The 21,705-nt window shown below is 42.4% G+C and overlaps 1 protein-coding gene across 1 annotated transcript in view; it reads left to right on the forward strand.

Annotated features, from left to right (window-relative positions):
* Positions 1-20,286, forward strand: part of SUDS3 (SIN3A corepressor complex component SDS3) — a 32,724-nt gene extending 12,438 nt beyond the window's left edge. Inside the window, exons 7-12 of the mRNA XM_077875849.1 lie at positions 5,001-5,096; positions 6,261-6,322; positions 6,484-6,505; positions 7,802-7,907; positions 14,179-14,263; positions 16,991-20,286. Coding sequence (XP_077731975.1) covers positions 5,001-5,096; positions 6,261-6,322; positions 6,484-6,505; positions 7,802-7,907; positions 14,179-14,263; positions 16,991-17,089 — 470 coding nt within the window. The 3' untranslated portion in view covers positions 17,090-20,286. The remainder of the gene's footprint in view (positions 1-5,000; positions 5,097-6,260; positions 6,323-6,483; positions 6,506-7,801; positions 7,908-14,178; positions 14,264-16,990) is intronic.
* The last annotated feature ends 1,419 nt before the right edge of the window (positions 20,287-21,705 follow it).

Below are 21,705 nucleotides of genomic sequence, written 5' to 3' on the forward strand. Positions count from 1 at the left end.
CAGGTGTTACATAAAAATGTTAGCACTGCCTCATTATCATTAGGCTGACATGTGGATGAATCCCAGCCTGTCTTGAGCTTGCTTTTGTGGTGGGGTTTTCTCATTTAGGAAGGCGATGGTCAGATCTACCTCGGAGGTTTAGTGTGTGCAGATCGGGTGAGATGGTACCTATAAAGTGCTTCCAAGAGCAGCTGGTGCAGTTAGTAATAATCACACAAGTTTTGGAAAGTTGTACTATCCCTCGGTTCCTGCCACTCCCTTTGACTTGACATGACAGAGCAACCTCAAAGGAACAGAGTGTTGGCTCAAAGTGCCCCAATGTGAGAGGGCTTAAGCCAGAATTGGTCTTTTTTTTTTTTTTTAATTTTTATTTATTTATGATAGTCACACACAGAGAGAGAGAGGCAGAGACATAGGCAGAGGGAGAAGCAGGCTCCATGCACCAGGAGCCCGACGTGGGATTCGATCCCGGGTCTCCAGGATCGCGCTCTGGGCCGAACAAAGGCAGGCGCTAAACCGCTGCGCCACCCAGGGATCCCCAGAATTGGTCTTTAACCACCACAGTATACTGACTTTCTACCACGGAAGTATTGTGGCTTCATGTGGTGCTGAGTGATTCATAAAATGAGGCTAATAGGTGAGGTCTGTGTCCTCAAGGAGCCTGGGTTCTGATAGTTACAAGGCTGACATAGCTTGTTTGTCTTGCCCAGCATAAGGCAGTGTCCAGAAAGCATGCTCCTAATGAAGGTGAAGATCTCTCGGGCTTGTTTTTACTGATTGTAAAACCTTGTAGAGGTCTCTCTGGTTGTACTGATGCAGGCACAGTTTCACACAATGAGGAACAGATGCCAGAGAGAGGGGGGACCTTGGAAGTCCAGGTGAGAAGAAGCCCCACACAGATATCTAGGCGGGGAGAATGGAAGAGATGACTGGATTTTGGGCAGAGCAGGCTTGTCACCAAGATACTCTTTGCTGGTGCTGCCATCGTGGAATCTAGGTGTCTCAGGGTGCAGACGTGAGAAGGCTTGACTGGTTCACTCTCTTAACACCATTCCTGTTCTCTGGACAGCTTTGGCCTGAGGGAGATTGGGCCCTTCCTTCTTAACCTGGTTGGTCACTAAACAACTAACCTTGATTCTTCTCTCACTTCCCACAGGCACAGCATCCATTTGTGATGCTAATGAGTCTGCCAACCTCTTAGAGAGGGGCCTGGATGTGCTGGGTTTTGCTCTGGGCCTCTAGGCCCATGCCATGTTGCACTGCTCCTGCTTTGAGGGTAATTGACGATCTGCTACAGTGGTTACTCCACAGTGGCTTTTGTTTTGATTTGTTTTTAATTTTGTATTTGTGAGAGAGCATGAGCCAGCGTGGTGGGGGAAGGAGAGGGGAGGAGGGGGGGAGCAGAGGGAAAGAAACTCAGACTCCCTGCTGAGTGCAGAGCCAGAGTGCAGGGCTCTGATCTCACAACCCATAGATCATGACCTAAGCTGAAACTAAGAGTCAGATGCTCAACTGATTGAGCCACCCAAGTGCCCCTACATTCTTTTCCTTAAGGCTGCTGCTTTGAATCACTGCAACTGTTATTTTTCAGTAGCTGAACCAGCATGGGTTTGTTTTAATAACATCAAGCTTTTACTGCACACATGAGCTATAGATAGGTGAGCTGTTGGAGTGAAAGACAAGGCCCAGAGAAGTGTGGAACCCAAGGCCAGCAGGGAAGTGCTAATTGTATAGTAATTGCAGGTAATTAATGTTACTGGGAATATATCTCCCTAGGGATGGTGCTGTAATGGCTCTGCCCAGCACTGATTCAGCCTGCATTCCCATTTCTTAGCCAGGATGCCCAGTGTGCCTCTCTCGGGTGTGACCATTCCTTCTGTCCTTGCTGGTAAACAGAGCAGAAGAATTTGCGCTATTAAATATCACATAGACAAGGTGGTTTGCGGGGAGCACTTGCTCAGTGTCTCTGTCTCTTGTCTGCCCCGCACACCGGCACCCTCCCCCCCCCCCCATCTCTGGTGTGTGTGGTGTTCAGTAAGATCACAGAGAGTATCCCCAAGAGAACAAAATCATGAAGGGCCCTAGGTTTTCTGGGAGGCTTTCTGATTTAAGCCAGTTAGAGTTGTGTTGGGCTTGTCTGCGAGGAAGACTGATACTCTGCTCAACTGCTATCTCCAGGGGGGCCACCCTCCAGGGTCTGAGTGTCACTTCCAGAGGTTTGATTTTTGTGGTGGATTCAGAGTGAACTCCTTGGGACTCTTGCTGGCAAAACTCCAAGGATCCTGATGTCATAGACTCAGAATGCCAGCCTCTTGCTTCCCTTGAGAAATAGAAGTTCCAGGTAGTCAGCTGTCCCTTACCTCCGTGAAAAATCTAAGGCAGTCTGGAGCAAAGAGGGTGGAGTAGGTAATCTGCTGTGTAGTTTTGGGGCTGTGATACTTATATGTTGGTCTTCCTGTGAATCCCATCTTTCACCTGGACCACTGGCAGGATCTGCTCCCCCACTCCCTCTTTCCTAGATGGTGGTGGGGACAGGCCAGTACATTTCAGAGGTGTTTTCAGAGCACCTTCCTTCTGCTGAAGTTGTCTTTTGGATGACAACTGATTAGGTTATTGTGGTGGCTAGGCTAATAAAATGGATGATTTTCATTATTCCATAAGAAGAATTTGATTATGTTTTCTGATCTGTGAGTGATGCAGTTACAACTTTCTGAGCTTATTGGCCATGATTGGACTGGGTTATTCCTGTATTCTCTCAGCTATGCCTTTACTTGGCTTACTTCTGTCCGTGTTTTGCCTACCCTCCCCACCCCCCAAGACTCGGCAGCCCAGAGGGCAGGGTACACTGGGCCATTGTCTTCAGTGGACAGAACATTCCATGCTGTTCATGTACTAGGTGCTTTTTCTCTAGTGGCTTTGGGTTGGGTAAGCTCCCTTTACACCTTATTTTCCTAATAAGGCGTGAATGTTGCAAAGCGTTGCAGCTGACATCAGTTGTCTTCAAGTAATTTCATTCAGCTCTTTGGCATCTTGACTTTTTTTTTTTTTTTTTTTTTAAGATTTTGTATAGTGTTCTCCTGGATGCAGATACAATAACAAAAACTAGTATCGAATTAGCGTTGCTGTGCCACGCACTGTGTTTAGGGCCTTACTGGTATCTTTTCCTATAACCCTCACAGCATCCTATGGGGGAAATATTACTGATGATTCCATTTTATAGATGAAGAAAGTTGAGACAGTGCTTACATAGTGCACCTTGAGTCACACAGCTGCAGCAGGGATTTACACCCACTGGCCAGTAAATAACTGGATTAGGATTGCCAGCTCAGGAGAAGGTAGAGAGTTCTCGTAGAGAGGACAATTTCTCTCCTCACTTTTTCTCAGGGGCGAGTATGTTTGTCTTCCTCCCTCCTGCCCCCACTCTCATGCACATCTTTACAAATCCTCATTAGGTCTGTGGCTCTCATTGTTTTCCCTCCATATTTGGGGGAGAGATCAGTTTTGCTCATTTTCCTCCTTAAGAGCAACACACAGAAGTATTTTTTGAAGTATTTTTCTACATATTATTATATACTTGCAGATCCTGTGCATTGCTGTGGTGGAAGGGCTACACTAGAATTTTGAAAGGCTGTCCTGTCTGCTCTGCTGATAAGTTTGCATGGTCATGAATGGATGATCTTACCAGGCTTGACCTCATCTAGTCATTCTGCAGGAAACTCTTCTGTGAAGTGCCTACTGCATGCCCAAACTATTGCTAGGTGCTGGATCGGAATTCAGGTGTCTCTGGGGAAAATGTCCCCTACAGTTTGGTGCTTGGTACAGAGGTTTGCTCTGGTTACTTAGAAGATGTGTGATTCTGGAAGCTATCTTGAAACGGGGAGCCTTGAGCTGGTTCTTAAGGGATGTTGGATAGGAGTATCCTGAACAGAAAAGAGAAGACCAGGCAGAGGGGAGAGTGTGTAAAGGCTTTAGGGTGTGGTAAGGCATGCGCCCTTGGGTAAGAGATTTAGCCAGAAGTTCTCACATGGTGTGTGTAAATGAAAAAAGCAAGACCAGAAAAGAGACTTGGCCTTTTTTTGGTAAAGCGTGGTGAGCCATGCAAGTATTGAATAAGAAGGGGGATGTGTAAAATGACCTGATCGGTGTCTTTGGAAGATTGCTCTGAGGGCAATGAGGATGGGACAAGGGGATGAGAGTGGATGGTGTCGGTGGGCATAGGTTGCCATTCACAAGGTTGAGGGAGCTGGCATTGGCGATGGAGGCTCACTGGGACACAGGCTGAGAACTGACTGGACTCCAGTGGTCACCAGCAGAAAGGAGCTAAGGAGGCAGATCAGGAGAGGAGAGATCTGTGCAACGGTGGGTAGGGGAGGAGAGATTTTAAGGCAAGGGGAAGAGTCAGCAACAAAGTCTGACTGCAGAGAGAAGTCAAGAGCTTTTATTATAAGCCTTCATTAGATCATTCTTGATAGTCAAATAGCTGTAAGAGGTTTTTAAATTAAATAGTGGCCCAGTTTGTAAATGAACATGTACTATAAAGATGGTGGCACTGAGGCCATGGCCTCTCATGGAGCCTTGTGCACAAGCACACTTCAGCTCTCCTTCCTCCCTTGGTGGGAACAGCAGGAATTAGTTGACCTAGGTGATCCAAGGATTTCTGATCCCAGGAGCCTACCACTCTGTGGCTTCTTAATTTGAGGGAAGAGGAGGAAAATCCTAGTTTTTGGGATGCTGGAGAGATGTTTCCCCAAGTAAGATTGCATGGCTGGGCTACATTTTTGAGAGGGGCGTGTGCTGAGGCCAGCTAGTCTGAAACTTCTAACACAGCACTCTTTCTCAAGTTTGATACAGGTGTCTGGCTTGGGCCATGTGTGAACCAAATGTCCCCAGTAAAATAGTTCTGATTGGGTGGCTGTGGGGCAGATGTTCTTATAGCACAGTGATTCTTACTGACTTCAAGTGGGAGTTGGATAGATTTACCCATTCAATTCTTGCCACAGATTCTATGGAAGTGAAACCCATCATGACCAGAAAGTTGCGGAGGCGACCAAATGATCCTGTCCCCATCCCAGACAAGAGGAGAAAACCTGCTCCTGATATCCATTTGCATCAAACTTTAATCGTTTTTTTTTTCTTGAGATTATTGAATCCTTTGCTTATCTGTTTGCTAGAATATACATGGCCATTGTCCTACAGAAATTGAATGTGATTGGCAAGCATGTGTATTTATCCCTGGGCTAGGGAATAGCCTTTTTTTCTTTCAAAGATTTATTTATTAGGGTGTGCACACACAGGAGGGAAAGAGAGTAAGGGAGAGAGAATCCCAAGTAGGCTCCATGCTAAGCACAGAGCCCAGTGTGGGGCTCAAACTCATGACTCTGAGAGATCTGAGATCAGACCTGAGTCTGAACCAAGAGTCAAGCTCTTAACCCCCTGAGCCACCCAAGCACCTGGGAATGGCCATTTTATTATCGAGTCCCCAATTGTTACTATTTCTAGTGGAAGGAATTTGTAGAGAGCAGTTATTTGGAAAGGTACTTTGTGTTGAAAATTCAACCTGTTTTTAACATCTGGAGATTCAAGGGCGACCTCAGATTTCACATGCTTTAATTTTTCTACCTGTAAAATGAGGTCAAAGATTTTGTACCTCTATTATCTATATCCTGTAAACAGTAGAACTCAAGTTGTTATGTTAAAGCAAATGAGATTTCAGTCACATAAAAAAGCCCTTTAATCATAAAAATAGAGGAGTGGGAAGAGGGCACACACGGCAAAGGTCTGTTTCTGTTCTCTTGAGAAGAGGACATTTATATAAAATGATTCAGTTGTCTGCCGCCGAAAAAGGGCTTAACTTCAGATTCCTTTGTCTTCACAACTGAGGGTTTAAGTTATTGGAGGAAGAATAAGCCCACATCTGTGTGGCTTGCACACATATGTGCAAGTCTTCAGATCTTTGAAACAAAAGCACTTCATAAATCAAGAAGGAAGTTCTCCTTGTATTGTGTCCTGTGCTCTCATTCTTGAAGTTACAAACAACTTAGAGGCCTTTGAAAGAAATTTGTGAGTTCTTTTACGTACCTGGGCACTACAAGCATGTGCTTCTACATTGAGTAGAACCAGCAACTTGTGAGGGGCAAAAGGTTGTAGAAGCAGCATCTGGCAGAGTCACTCCGTAAATCCTAAAATCCTGGTACTGTGCTGTTGATTTCTGCTTGCTCAAAACCCATGCTTCTTGGACACATTCCTTTAACTCTCAACACCCCAGCTAAACTATTTGTTAACAGATGAACAGATCATGGAGGATCTGAGAACATTGAATAAGGTACAGTCTGATTTTCTGATTTATTTGACAGCTTAGGTTTGATTGATAGGTCTCTGCGCTGTCATTCACGTGTTACTTGTTAAATCGTTTTGATACCTATTGATACCTTTCGTTGCATCTGAAATGATCTGCTCTAAGATTTCTTGTTGTTTTTCCTACAGCTTAAGTCACCCAAGAGACCAGGTAAGTGCACAGTGTTGCTGGCATTTGTGCAGTCTCTTTTATCATGTTGTGGGGGAAGCATGCTTATACCTGACAGGGAATTGTTGCAGTTTTCAAAAATAAAATGTTCATCGTTTGCCTCAGAGTAGTCATTGTGAAAACTGAAGGGAACCTTATGTGCCCCCCCACCCCCCGTTTTGGTAAAAGTTTCCTTCTGTGTAGGCATCAGGCATAAGATTTAAGTACACCCCCGTTTGTGGAAATGAAACCTGAAGGATTTTTCAGTATTACTTGCTTTGTGGACTTGAGTGCTAAGCACTGCTGTTCAGTGGCTTTTCATGTCCTGAGTCTGCTGAGGGACTGACAGTCCTAGCTTACAGAAGGGGCCAGCCCAGTATTCGAGGTGGTTCCTTCCAGAGTGGCACTCAAGTGCTAGGCTGCAAAATAGAATTCTGGAGGCAAGGCATTGTTATGGTTTAAGCACCATGATTACTCACATGTCTATCCACTCACCAAGTCTTGTGGAAGGAAACAAGATTTTTTTTTTCTTCTTCTCTAAGCAGTTTGCTTCTGAGAGCCACTGTGGTCCACAGAGAGGTTCTGTGTTTCTGAAGGCATGATGGGGAGGGGATTATGTGACTGTGAATTTAGATCCTTTGACACTGTATTAGCTCATAACTACAAGCCTGCTCTGTCTAGTAATAAATAGATCTAGAAATGACTTTAGTTTTAAATTTTTATTGTATTTTATTGTATTGTATTTTGTTTATTTAGTTTTATTTTATTTATTTTATTTTATTTTAATTTATTTATTTTGGATTTTACTTATTTATTCATGAAAGCCAGAGAGAGAGAGAGAGAGAGAGGGGCAGAGACACAGGCAGAGGGAGAAGCAGGCTGCATGCAGGGACCCCGAAGTGGGACTTGATCCTAGACCCCAGGATTATGCCCTGGGCCGAAGGCAGATGCTGAACTGCTGAGCCACCCAGGTGTTTTAAAATTTTAAAAAGATATTCCTAATTGCTGCCTCTTTGGGCTTCTGATGGACACTTGGGTAAATCACAGCCTGCCTGCATCCCCGGTTTCTTCTCTGTGCAGTGAGGTTAATCTTTGCCTTGCCTACCTCACAGGGTTGCTTTGAGGAGCAAGTTAGATATAATATACAAGAATTTTGTTGAATTCTCATTTTTATACCCCTGAGGACTTAGCAATCCTGATTATTACCACTTTTTAATGGCATTGCAGTTAAAGCATGTTAGCAGTTGGACCACATTCTTGTTACATGCTTAGTCATTGAAATATCTTTGGTTCCTCCAGCATCCCCATCCTCTCCTGAACACTTGCCTGCCACACCGGCAGAGTCTCCAGCCCAGAGATTTGAAGCTCGGATAGAAGACGGGAAGCTGTACTATGATAAAAGATGGTATGTTATAAACACAAGATTATTCGTTAAGAGTCTCAAAAGAACCCCTTGGAAAGAGGGCTGCGGCTTGTTCTCATTGTTTCTGAGCATGGCTGCCGCATAGCTTATGTAGTACTGAAGCAGAATAACATTTAAAAGTACATCAGGACTGGGGAGGCTGGCTGGCTTAGGCAGTGGAGCAAGTGACTGTTGATCTCAGAGTCATGAGTTTGAGCCCCATGTTGGGGCTCAAAAAAAATTTTTTTTTTTTTCAGGAGTCATTTGATTGATACTGCTCATTTGATCTCTGAAGGCAGTGCTTCCCAAAAATGTGTTCTGATGGGAGCTGTCCTTTTTCTCTGTGCCACTGGCATCAGACTAGAATTTGCTGGCATCCATTCTTTAGTGGTGCCCTGTAGACGGAGGCCAGGGTTTATGTCCCTCTCTGCCTTTTCTTAACTCTGCCCTTGTGCACTAAAATTAATAGCTGTTCTGTGGAAAAAAAGATTTTGTGGTCATGTGAGTCTGGGGGATGACCATGTTAATTAAATTAAATGCGTTTCTTCACTGTAGGTGCCCTTTGGGTTCTCTGATACACTTGTGCGCGCCGTGAATTTCTGAGATGTTAACAGGTATTACTGATTTGATCCAGGTTACCCTTTTTGTATGCATCATCCTATTATAGGAGTGTTATGAGAAACATACTTGGGGGAATTGAATCCTAAAATGTTACCAGTTTATATTAAAAATAGTTTTTTTAACTGCTTTTTGTGTATTATTATTTCATAGCTACATGTGAATATAAGGTATGTTACATTACTTTTTTTAATATGCCAGAAATACTTGTGAATAAAGACAGTTTAAAAGCTTGAGACCACCAGTGTTTCCATCAGGAGGAAATTGTAAAGCAATATGAGAGGGTTTACAAACTCATTCACTTATTCAACAAACATTACTATCGGCTCTGTAGCTAGGGATTGTGCTAGGTGTTAAGCCACTCCAGGTCTTACTACCTTGTCACAGCTCTTTAATTCTGATATATCACTTTATTCATTGTCCATATGCAGATATACTCACTTTAAGTCATGGTAGACACATATTTGCATTCTGAATTTCCACTTGTTTGTTTGGAAAATGTTTATCTGGTGTTATTTTATGCTCTGTAATGATCATTTATGACGGCTATCATTTATAATGATCTTTTGAGTTTCAGTATGTTAACCCAAAGTTCTAAACTTAGAGTAATGATTATTTTGAGTTGTTTGAGCTTTGTTAAAGAAGAAAAACCCCAAGATTGTTAGTTGATTACCTTAAAATAATACACTTCTGAAGTTGGCAGAAGTGCTTAGAAATCTAGTCCTCTAGTCATGCCTGAACTAAATCTATCTCCCAAAATATTAGGTTACAGTGAATTTTTTACCTGGTAAATGCTGAAGGCCGCCTCTGTTCTGGGAGCCTGATCTGAGTGACTTCTGCCCCTCTATTTGGTTTTCTTCAAAGAGGCCAGTTAGTGTATCCTAAAATTGCTTATCAGAACGTATCGCCACTGGGTGGCAGGCCCTAACAGCTCATCACACTGAGGGGCACAGTAAGATGAAAAATGTTTCTAATAATGAAAACCAAATAACCTTTAAAGATCAAGCCCGCACATAACAGCCGTCTTCAAAAATGATGAGATTTATCACTAACATTTTTACGGATCTATGAGTCTTAAAGCTATGTGATATTTCAAATGATGTTCATTTTGTAATTGCGTTGCTTCAGATCTTTCTAAGGCTTAATTTTCAGACTTTATGAGACGTGAGGGTGAAAATGCAGTAAGGTAAAGTTCTTGTTTTTCTAAAGAAGGGATACATGGTGCCTGATGTTTCATAACATAAACAGAGTGGTTGCATTTGTTGTGCTAGACCTCCTAAGCATTTTGAATGAATTTCACTGTCTTTCTCATAGGGGCTGCAGAATTTTTTTTTTTTTTTTGAAATTTTTAAAAGAAGGTCTCTCGGAGCGTTTTCCTTTTTCAGTGAATTTAAAGTTGCTTATTGTTGAATATGGAGACTCTTGATTTTTCATCTGTTCTGTGTTTTTTCTTTTGGCCTTGGCAGTCAGAGTTGATGACATATTTGTGGGAAGCTGGGTCTCCTTTCCCTGCTACATTTGGAAGGTGTTCATGGGGGTCTCGGTGAGCACTGACTAGTGCATAGCTGGCCTCATCTCTCAGCAGGCTGAACCTGATATTTGGCCTTTGTGCCCTTTCAGTTGGGAGGCTTTCATTCTTCCTCTTTTTTCACTAGTCATGGCCTGTGGCTAAACAGGCAAGTGAACCGATTTATGCTCGTTCCAGGGGTATGGAGTATTTTGGTGCAATGTTATTTCTGGCAAAACATGTTTCATTGAGTTTTAAATGACTTCAGCAAACTGAGTATGATTCAGGCTTCCCATCTTGGCACGAACACTTATCAAGCTACATTTCATTTTGAAAGATAAGCATCTTCACTTTGCCTTGTTCTGGTAGTGCTTTTAAGGCATTTTATGTCCTGCTGTAAGTTTTCCTCACATTTTGATTTGGACTGATGACCCTTCTTAGAAAGTACCATGAAAGTAGCTGATATTTTAAAATAACTAACTGATGGTGCTGGTGGACTGGTTTATTTCTCACTTTAAATGTGGGGCAGCTAATGTGAATCAGGGATGAAGTCCCCTGCTTCCTCCAGCCATCAACTGACAGACTATTAAGGCGGTGAATATTTACAACTGGCATTGGGACTCAGGTTCCAGAGTTGTAACATAGTATTCATTTTTTTGGGGAAATGAAACGTTAATATCAGGATTCCCAGTAGGATATAAAATTAAATTAATTCTACCCCCCTCCTTTTTGACCCACCTTTTGGAGAAATTGCTTTCTTCTATAATAGTAGTGTTGATTCTAGTTCATTGGATTTAATAGTAGAAGCAAAGCTCTAAGAGCTCATTTGTTGGGATTCCCAGGTCAGGATTTCCATTAGTAATAAAGCAATAAAATCGATTTGACTTTTGGGGCTTGTTCTCTGAGGCTATTGAAAATATTTTTTTTCATCTCAGATAAGTTGCAGCTTGTAAAATGGGTTAATTGGCAAAAAGGTGATAATGTACATTTTTATTAATTAGCTCCATTGTTGCTGCTTTTTAACAGTTTTTATGTCTATTTATTTTGAATTCTTTCCCTCTCTTTTATTAGTCTTTAGAAATTAAAAAGTAAATTTGTATGGTAAGGTTGTCATAGAATTTTTAGTTTCATCTTGAAAATATGAATGCTAATTGCTAAAGGTTTTTTTCTTCTAGGGAATTCGGATAATTGAATAGATTTGATATCTAGGGATAATGGTTCTCCAAGACTGTTGTATAGTGTGAGACTCTGGTTCAGGAAGATCTGGGAATCTGTTGGCTTGGAAGTCTTGGAAGTGGGTTGCTTTGGGAACTCCACAGCTCTGCTGTGGAGCAGATGGTGACCAATGGTGGACATTCAAGTCGCCACCATTTGGTGACCCCAAAGCAGGCAGATTTGGGAGGTGGCCAGATACTCAAGTCCCAGACCACTTCTTGGGGGGGTAGTGTGAGGGTAATAGATCGATCTCATTGTTTACTTCCGGTATTCATATAAAAGCCAATCATAGGTGTTGGGGTTTGGGTTCTACACACATCTGAAGGAAAATGAAGCACATCTCATGAGAATTGTTTGACTAGCCTCCCAGAGTTAGCTGTTGTCCTTAACAGACATTAAGATGTTAATTGTATCATCAAGTTTTGTTTTTACCCGTCTTTGTTATTTAGGTATTTTCTAGAACCATGACTTATTTAATTTTTAATATGAGTAGTATCTGTTTATTTCAGTAAAAAGAAAGCCATGGAATAAAAAGAACACCATTCTTAATATACACTTTTTATTTCTATAAAGTTGTAATACACGTTTTATTATGCATCTTAGCTATATAACTTTACCCAGTTTTTTGTATGTATGATACACAGGTGACATGCATTTTTCTTTTCTTTTCTTTTTTTTTTTTTTAATAAGCACAGGAAGGTAATGGACATAGATTCCTCTCCCCCTCCACATAGCAGTATATTGAGCATGTTTCCACACTAGTAACATACTCCTTCACTTCACTGTGACCTTTCTTTATTAAAGTATTTAGAAAACAGTATCAGAATGACTTGAGGCCAGGTGCATGTTGTTTTGTGTTTATTTCTTTAATAACTCACAATCCCCATAGAATAACTGTGAATGCTCTCCCGCTCTGTATTTTTATTTTAACCATCACTCGAGATGTTACTATTTACATAGGAGAGTTGGCTTAGATGGAGGAGGGAAACTGGAGGTTTTGAGTCATGCTGTGAACTAATTCAGCCTTGTCTCACGCACTGTATACTTCAGGCCTTGTGGATATTACATATTTAGCATAATGAAGGTCCCCTGACCCAGTTTACCAACTGATCTCTGGCCAAAAGCAACTTTAAAGCTGAGTCTAAACCAATCTTGCTGTTCTAATTGCATTTATGATTCGATTTCTTTTAACAGTGTTTTCAGGAAGTAAATTGAGTTGGAAACCTGAGTTTTCAGCTCCTAAGTAACAAGTTGAAGAGTACTTAGAACCTAGATTGGAAAAAGCTCATTTTGGAAGTGAAGTATATCTCTTACCGTGATATCCGGGCAATAGATTATTTCATTAAACCAGCAAAACAGTGTGCCTTTTTCCCCAACAGAAATAATGATAAAATGCCGTGCTTTCCTGGGAGATGCATTTTGGTAGAATTTACGTGAGTTAGTGAGTCTGTTGAGCCAGATCTGTGCAGCCAGAATTAACCAGAGGTTATGTTCTTGACTGACTGGGGTTGGCCCCGGCCAGGGCTGCCAGCCATAGCTCAGCTGATATTTCCAACTTTTGCAATCCAGCAGCTGCTCCTTCATCCTGTGGCAGCTGCTATCTCATTTGGGCTTTGGCCCTGGCTTCCTCACTTTCATCCTTGGCCTTATCCATGAACTTGTAGAAGTTGAAGGTGATCCTGTGCTACAGGCCAAGAGGGATAGCTACCAGAGCTGAAATGGAGTGTCTGTCTGGTCTGCTCCATGCAAGGCAGCTCTCCTGACTAACCGGGCCAAATCAGATCCCTGTGGTACACCCTGACACTCAGAACTTCGCCTGGTTAGTACTTACCAGGTGGGATTACTCCGTATTCTTCACAGCTACTGGATTTGAAGCTGTGTGATAGCAGGGACCTGTTCACTATCCACCACCAACCTCCAACATACTCAGTGGTGTGGTACACAATAAGTGATGAATGAGCATTTGTTGAATGAGTGACCATAGTAAGAATTGAATTTGGCCTACCTTCTTGTGGATGACCTATTTGGATGCATTGAAAATAAATAATCAGTTGTTCAGACCCTTCTATTTATTTTGTCCATCCAGCTGTCTTTAGTGTTTTGGGAATGGGCGGAAAGCAGCAACAGGTTTTATTTGAAAAATTATAATATACTTTTTGATTAAATTGGGTATATAGTCCAAGTAGAAAGTAAATATAAGTTAGCTTTCCAGACTTTCCTCCACTTCCTTTTTCCCCTCTGCAGAAGGACCAGGGAATATGTTTTAGATTTAGGAGAAGATTAGGAGGCCATGTGATCTAATCAAAGGATGGAGGCCTTCAAATTAAACCTGAAATCCAGAATTTTCCTCAAATGTAAACTAAGACTCTTGTTTTATTTATCTTTTTTAAAAAAAGATTTTATTTATTTGAGAGAGAGAGAGGGAGAAGCAGACTCCCTGCTGAGTGCAAAGCCATGCAGGACTCAATTCCAGACTCCAGGAGCATGACCTGAGTCAAAGGCAGATGCTTAACCAACTGAGCCACCCAGCTGCCCCGAGATTCTTTTAATTATATTTTGGGTGTTTTTCTTTCTTCTTTAAAATTTGTGCCTTCAACGGTACTGTACTACTGACTTAAAGTTTGTTAAAAGTATAGCCCTTATGTGAATGTGAAGTGTTCTTTTTACCAAAAAAAAAATATATATATATATATATAATATATTATATATATATTATATATATATATAATGATGAAGTGGGAAGGAGAAGACTTTGGGAGCAGTTGGATATGTTCGTGGTAGTGATGATTTCACGGGTGTGTATACTTATTCCCAGACTCGTTGAGTTATAAACAGTAAATCTGTATGGCTTTTTTTTTTTTTTTTTTTTACATGTCAGTCTTACCTTGATAAAATGGCTAAAAATATAAATAAACTGTTTCTTGTTTTTGACAGGTACCACAAGAGCCAGGCCATCTATTTAGAGTCAAAGGACAACCAGAAACTGAGCTGTGTGATCAGCTCTGTTGGAGCCAATGAGGTAGGGACTGAACTCCCTCCCCCCTCAGGAGAGCACAGTGTGACCAACCTGCAGTGCAGGTGCCACCACAGAAGTACAGGAATTGTGTGTTATATGTGGGTTAGGATCTAAGTAAGCACTTCCTGGCAGAAATTGCATGTAGATAAAAGGATCCCTGAAAATCCCTTACTTTCCTTGATTACCAACATAACGTGGATTTGTATATTCCTAATGGTACTGGTGAGCTCCACATACAGTAATTGAGTTGGGAGCCACTTAGACTACAGGAAAGAATAGAACGCGAGTCTGTGCGATCTCTATGTGTTCCAAGTCCTGCTGCTTTGTAAGGTAACTGTGTACCAACAATGGAACTTGCTTGTGGAGCGTACTCCATCTATGTTCTTTCTCTAGAGCTTTCATGTCTATTAAGAGATTTGTTTTATGCTTTGAGGTTTTAACCTGGCACAGGGTCTGGCACATAGTAAGTGCTCAGTAAATGGATGTTGGCCTGATCTGAGCTACACACTCCTCCTTGCCTGCTGTCTTTATGATCTGACACGTCCTGTTGTGCCTCTCAACGGTGAGCTGCCAGGCTCTTGCTCCCCTGGTATTGGTTTCCTTGGGTCTCTCCTGTAGGCTAGAGACTGGTTCTAAGTCAGTTCAGAGGGGTTATGCTCAAGGATGGGATGACTGGCGAGTGAGTTCTCTGGCCCTTCATTAGGGGGATGTCAGCAATGTGTAACTTGTATTGTTAGTAGTTTTTTAAAAGTTTTTAAAACTTTAATAGCTCAATTGGCTTGATCTTTTATCAGTCCACAAAATGTCTGCAAAGAAATTGATTTTTATGTGCCTACCCTCTATAACTTATTCGTGTCAGTGCACAGGAAATCTAATGAAACTGGATTATGAAATAACTTAAGCTTCTTCCATTCTCCTAGCTTCCGGAATTGAAAATGCCCTCAAATGTGACTAGTTTGCAAAATGATTGTTTCCTCAGAAGTTAGGGAGAGCCTCCCAGATGAATGAACATCTTTTCTCTCTGGGCTTGGGGGTAGGGGGTGTCTGTGAGTCATCCAAGTCAGAACATGGGATCTGATGGAGAGACCTGCTGTTTGTCAGCAAGAGGTGTTGTGACTTCACAGCAGAGTCCTTGTGCCCGGCTATGTGGCCCTCCTAGGACCCAAGCCTAACATCAGAACCAGTGTCTCATCTTCCCCATGACACCTCAAGATTTTTCAGGAAAAGAGAAAATGCAAGTTACATTTTTTTCTCTCTCTGTTGAAGATTGTCATCCTTTGACATAATAGAGTGTCAAAGAGGTCTGACAAGAAAATGATGACACTGAGCCCTGTCACCTGGAGGGAGGAAGCCTCAGTGCATCAGAGGCTTGCAACAGAGGGAAACATTTCTCACTTCTCGGAAGTATTCTGGCTGATTATTCAGGTCACTTCCTAAGTGACCCTGGAGCTAGTTGGCCTAGGCATAACTTGACTCCAGGCACATTTGTTGAGTGGATCTGTGCTTGGTGGTGAGCCCCTGCAAACACACATCAGCCCTTTGTGGGGTCATTTTTTGACGTAAAGTGCTTCTGCAAGGTCCTTAGAGGCTCAGCTTCCTGTGAGGCCTTTAACTTTATTTTCAAACCGGTGTATTTGACTTTAAAGTCTCTTGCCAAATAATCACATCAAAGGAAATGAGACTGAGGACACGCTTAAAACCTGAGAGCTGAACGGGGGAGGGAGAAGATAGTTTGTTCTGTAGACTTGTACTTGCATATGTGGGCGAGACGTGGAACTTAATCCAGCTTTTGGCCCCATCTGATGGCATTTTAACCAAAGGGATGAGGAACAGGTGAGAAGAAGAGTCAGCTGATTAGTAGACAAGAGAAAGCAAAGGGTTTTGAGAGCAGACACCAGGATTCACACTGGATGGGTTTGACCTGCCCTTCCTTTTCTATAAAATGGGGTGAGGATCTTACTTTTATAGGGTTCTTCTGAAGATGAAAAAGCTCAGGTGTATCAGGTGACTGAGGAGGTGGCTTTCTTCCCAGTCCTGGCCACAGGGATGACAGTGCCCTTGTCTGCTCTGGCGGTCACCCTGCTGCCAAGAGTTCATTTTCCATTCTATGCACGAATGCATCTGCCCTGTGAAATGTCAGACCTCTGATACTATCTGTGGGAAAAGGATATGGTTAGGAGGGAAGGGCTGTCTTAAGCTAATTTAGCCTTCTGATGATCCTAATTGGGCCTTAACTCAACTCATGGGGTTTTTCTTTTTTTCCTTGTTATTTTTTAGTTTTTCTGCCATGACTGGTAGCCTTGATTGCCAGGAACCCAGAGGAGTGAAAAACTGTAATATAGAAGTCCCTTGGGGCAAGGAAAATATTTCCAAATTTGATTGAAAGTTTATATTCATGAATATATGTATTTTGAATGTTGATAATGCTGTAATCAAACCAAATCAAAAAAAAGTCCTTAAGATCAAGGCAAAAATAGAACCTGAGATCACTGTGCTTTACATTTTCTTAATGAGAGGTGTGAGCAAGGGAGAAAAAAGGAGAAAGGAGGTCCTAGGGTGATGTTTGACTCTGCGCTAGAGGTTTCCTGGAGGGGGAAACCTGCTGGGAAGAGGTTGCCAGTTTTCCGCCCACACCTCACTCGTGCAGATATTTTGATGCTCTGAAAGATTCACTACTCAGAATTCACTCTTGGACCCTCTCATCTTGTTCCCTCTCCTTCTCCCCTGCAGATCTGGGTGAGGAAGACCAGTGACAGCACCAAGATGAGGATCTACTTGGGCCAGCTTCAGCGCGGGCTCTTTGTGATCCGCCGGAGGTCAGCGGCTTGACTTTCTACAGTGTTCTTCTTCCCTTGACCATTTTTCTGGAGTGGTTTTTGGTTTTGTTTTCTTCCAAATAGAAAGTTTTTAACTCGGGAATTGCTCCTTGGCCTTGGAAAACAGGGAGAGCTGTTGTGGATTCTGCAAGGCGCTTTTGGTGGCAGCCACTCCAGTGTTTGCATTACTCCTTCCTGCCTCGACCTCTTCCAGCCGGCAGTCACCACGAACTTTTATTTTTGGGAGTGTTGCGAGTTCGATTTACTAATTTCTTTGTTTTTTTGCTTATACTTTGCCTTTTTATTTTATTTTTTTTAAAGCCTCCTTTGAGTTTAAAGGGACATCTTTTTTTTTTTTTTTTTTTTGGTCTTTAGGTCTTTCTACCAGGAAGGGATATACTTTGCATTGCATTTTCATGGTTTGAATCTGATTAGTGGATCACGTAGCTCTTTCCCTTGTCGAGCCCAATTCACTGTTTCTCCAGAAGCTTGGGGCAGAGGTCCTAGCAGAAGGAGATTAATTCTCCTGGCTCTCAGCTTTCTCTGAGAAATAAATGCCTTGTGTAACATCTGGCGTATGCCATCCATTCCACTGGCTGAGTGACAGAAAAATTTGCCTGGGTGGCTACGTGTGCTGAAGTAATGGGGTTGGGGGAGGGGGTGTCTCATGCTCCTCAAGTACTGAAGGTACTGCAGTGTAAATGTTACTTAATGTGAGTATTTGATTCAGGCACATTTGATCTAGCCTGAACCAGAACAAATAGTCATTTCAGAAGTTTTTATTTCTAATTCACTTCCGTTCTTTGCTCCTAAGGAGATGAAGTGGTACCTGGTGGCGTGGGTGCATTGCCTGGGTTGTCTCTTGTAGGTGGGGAGGGAGGATGATAGGGCAGTTGTCAGTGATCTAGAGACTCTCATAACTCCACTCACATTCTTGTTGCTGATGCTGTTACTGCACACGGACTGTCTTGAGCCCGTGGAGCCTGGTTGTCAGTGCCCCCAGCCTCCCAGGAGTCTGGCCCAGGCTGAAGACAAAGGAAAGCTCTGCTGTGGCTGCCACTAACCGAAGGAGTCCTGGTGAAACAGCTTCCCCACTCTCCCTGCCTCCTGCCCCTCATTCCCAGCACTGGAGAAATGATTTGCTGGCAGATGGAGTTTTCTGTATTGTAGCTGCCACCTTAGGATATTTAGAGAATTTGGGGTTAGAGCAACTGTTAGCACTTCTGTGGGTAGTCAGTAGACCTTACACTTTCTAGGAAATATTTGTATGCCGTACCCTCGGACTCCGGTGATTCTCTCCGTGTTGTCTCTTAATGTATACACCCCAAAGCAAGTTGGGGGGTACATGATGAGAAGCGAATCACCTTCCTCTAAGTCCTGGCTTCAACAGAGACCAAACCTTACTGACTCAGAGTAAAGACTTGTACAGATTGGTTTTTAATTTATAACCCATTTGTTGTTTTTTCCTCTCTCTCTTTTTTCTGGTGTTGGAGTCTCCTTTAGAGAACAGGGTAAATGATGCTTGTTTATTTAGAGTTGCCTGGATGTTCTGTGCTTCTCCTCTGCCCGCAGCCCCCATTATGATTACTGGAGTGAACCAAGTCCACAGTAAACAGGGCCTTCATCTTTCATTTCTTCTTGATAGCCTTTGCTCCAAGAGAGGGCCTCTGTCACTTGAATTGTCACTGTGGTGTGTGTAACATCCCATCATAGGTGGCTGTCTGTCTGTTCTCTACTAGTGCCCTGCAATGGAAATTTATTTAGATACAGCATGTGTGGTCATCTAAGTTGTTTTTTGGATGATTGTCTTACTGGCTTCCTAGCAGTACACCAAAGTTTGTTGTTGTTATTATTTTTAGAAAGGCTTGTGTTGATAACTACTGGGGATTTAAGCATCAAAGCAACAAGTTGCCTTTTTTTCTCGCCTTCTCTGGTAGCACCTTTGTGCTCTTGTGAAGTAACTATTCATCTGAAGACCAGGGTATGGGCAAGTTGGACTCTTCTATAAATTTTAGGGTGATGAGGTCATGCTCCGGCCTCAGCCACATCACTGCCTTCTGCTTCTCAATATCCTCACAATCCGTAATCAAGACTGTGGGAATGAGGGCAAGTGGGAAGTAGACTTGTGACACAGCATAGTAAATTGTACTCTTAATCCCAGAAGGTTGAGTTTTTTCATCACTGCAGAGATGAGCTGAGCAGTTCAGCCCCTTGGACAGGCCCCTGTGGTGATCAGGGGTGGTCGAGCCCCCTTGTTAGGAGTTGGAGGTGCTTTTGTGATGGGCAAAACCAGACTGAATTCCTGATACCACCTGCATTCCCAGATTCAAACTGTTTCTTGCAAATAATACTTTGATAAAGGTTGGTCTAGACAGCTTTTAGGAAGAACCTGTATATGTGTGAATCTGGTCAAGAACCTGCACTTGTGTTATTTTGATCAAGAACCTCTATGTGTGTTTTGTTTGAGGCACTTGCCTCAGTATTACACACTGTGTTTGCTGTGGATGTATCCCAATATTTATTTTACCTCTGCTTGGGGGTTTGTGTTGCCTTCCCCACCCTCTGACTCCTCTTCCAAAGCCAGTGTCCTCTTGAACAATTTCCAGATTTTCGTAGCCATACCAAAGCTAGGATGTTTTCATTCATTTGAATACCAGTATTTATGGATATCTAACTACCTAACTTAATTTTTTTTTAAACTTTGAACTGGGGCCAGTGTAAGATCCCAGAGGCTGATCTGCAAATGAAGCTACTTGTATTTGTGTGTGAGACCCTGTGTTCAGGATTGGGTGACTTTTCTAAGAGAAATATTGGGGATGGGTTGGGGTTGGTTGCATTTTTTTTTTCTTAACCTAACTTGGGGGTGGGGGGAAATCCTATTTTTTACAGTTTTTTTGTTTTTGTTTTTCTATTAACATTTCCTTTTAAGGCCTTGAATTTTTACTAAATTTCCTCCTGACTTAAAAATCTTCTAATCTGGGAAGTTGAAATCTCGGTACTTAATGTTACACCAATTTTTCCAAAGAGTTCAAACCACTTTAATACCAGTACATGGTAAAAATTTGCAGCCATTTCAAGCAGCTGGTGGGCTTTTTATATATCATCATTAACTGGTATCATTAAATGTTCTGAGAGGTGAATGTAAAATGTAAAAAGTATAGGGTTGTTTTTTTTTTTTTTAATAACAATAAACTTTCAAAGAGAAAACCAGCATGTAGTCTGTGTTATATCCATTGACTTGATAAATGATTGAAATTTATTTTATGTTCCTCCTCCGCCCCTCCCCCCAGTGATTGTGGAGAAAGGAAATCGGGAAAGAGGGAGGGATATGCTAGATATTTGTTTGTTATGAAGAGTAAGATATGGAATGATGTCAAAGACAAGCTCTCAGTTTTGTAAAGAGCAGTCTAGGAGTGTTGACCCATAAATGTGGTGTATTCTCTCCTTGTTGGAGATGATAAAACAATCTCATTAAAAACTGAGTCAATAAAATTGACCTTAGATAGGGAAAACCTTCAGGTAGACTCTTGTGATTGAGGAGGATGTTGTCATTTGGTACTCTAGTGCAATATTTCTCAATTTTACTGGTATTTCTACAGCTCCCTGGTGACTAGATCGAGGTGGCTGCTGGCTGCCACAGGTGATTGACCTGGAGTGCTCACGACCCAAGTGTGGCATGCCATCAGGAAGGGCTGCTCTGTGCTTTGGGTATTGGAAAAAGGCAGTGGCTATTTTTAACATTTTTTATTGTAACATACCGTTTGTACAGAAAAGAGCGCAAATCTTCATTGTAGCAGTTGAGTTTCTTCAAAGTGAATGCGTCCACATAACCTAGTCCACATAGACTAGAAAAGAGTACAGCCAGCACTCACAGCCCTGAGCAGACTTTCTTCAGCTTGCTGCTACTCAAAGGGTAATGGTTAGCCTGACCGGTTTTCTGTATTTTAATCACCTTAATCTTCAAGCTCTTGAGCTGCTGGGTTCTTCATAGTTGTTTTGAAGAGCCAAGTGCCTGGTGGAGGCTAGGGTCCAGCCAAGGATGTTAGAGGATGGGGATGTGGCGAAATGGGGGAGGTGAAAACCCTCCAGGTTACTCCTGTTCCCTCCCACTTGTCGCCAAGGCCAGTGGGACTTGCCCTTGATGTGAATATCCACCTTCACTTGAGTTCTTTGTATATGTCAGGCACTATACTAAACCCCTTCAGGGCAGGTGTTCTCTCACTTAGCCCTTGTAATGATCTGAGTACTAATACTCACAACATATTTTTTAATGTAATTTGTTTATATATGCTACATTGTTGATATATTCATTAACCTAGTCAGTCTGAGACTTAATTCTCCTGTCAAACCCAGAGCTCAGCACTGTCCCTTTTCGTAGTAAGCGCTCAGTAAATGTTGTCCAATAACGTTAGTGTAAAATGATGTGCAGAGACAGGCAGACTGGTGAATAATAAGAACGCCAGCCCTAGGTGCTGTGCCCTTCACTGTGTCTCATCGAAGCGTCATAACAACCCCGGAGAAAAGACACTGTTGTTACTACCAGTTTTCAGAGGAGGAAACACATTCCTTTAGTCCCAGGAGATGGTTCAGTAATTTCTTCAAGGTCACACGCTGAGTTGCAGAGTCCCA

This window comes from Canis aureus, chromosome 27, assembly GCF_053574225.1.
Source record: "Canis aureus isolate CA01 chromosome 27, VMU_Caureus_v.1.0, whole genome shotgun sequence".
Taxonomy (NCBI): Eukaryota; Metazoa; Chordata; class Mammalia; order Carnivora; family Canidae; genus Canis; species Canis aureus.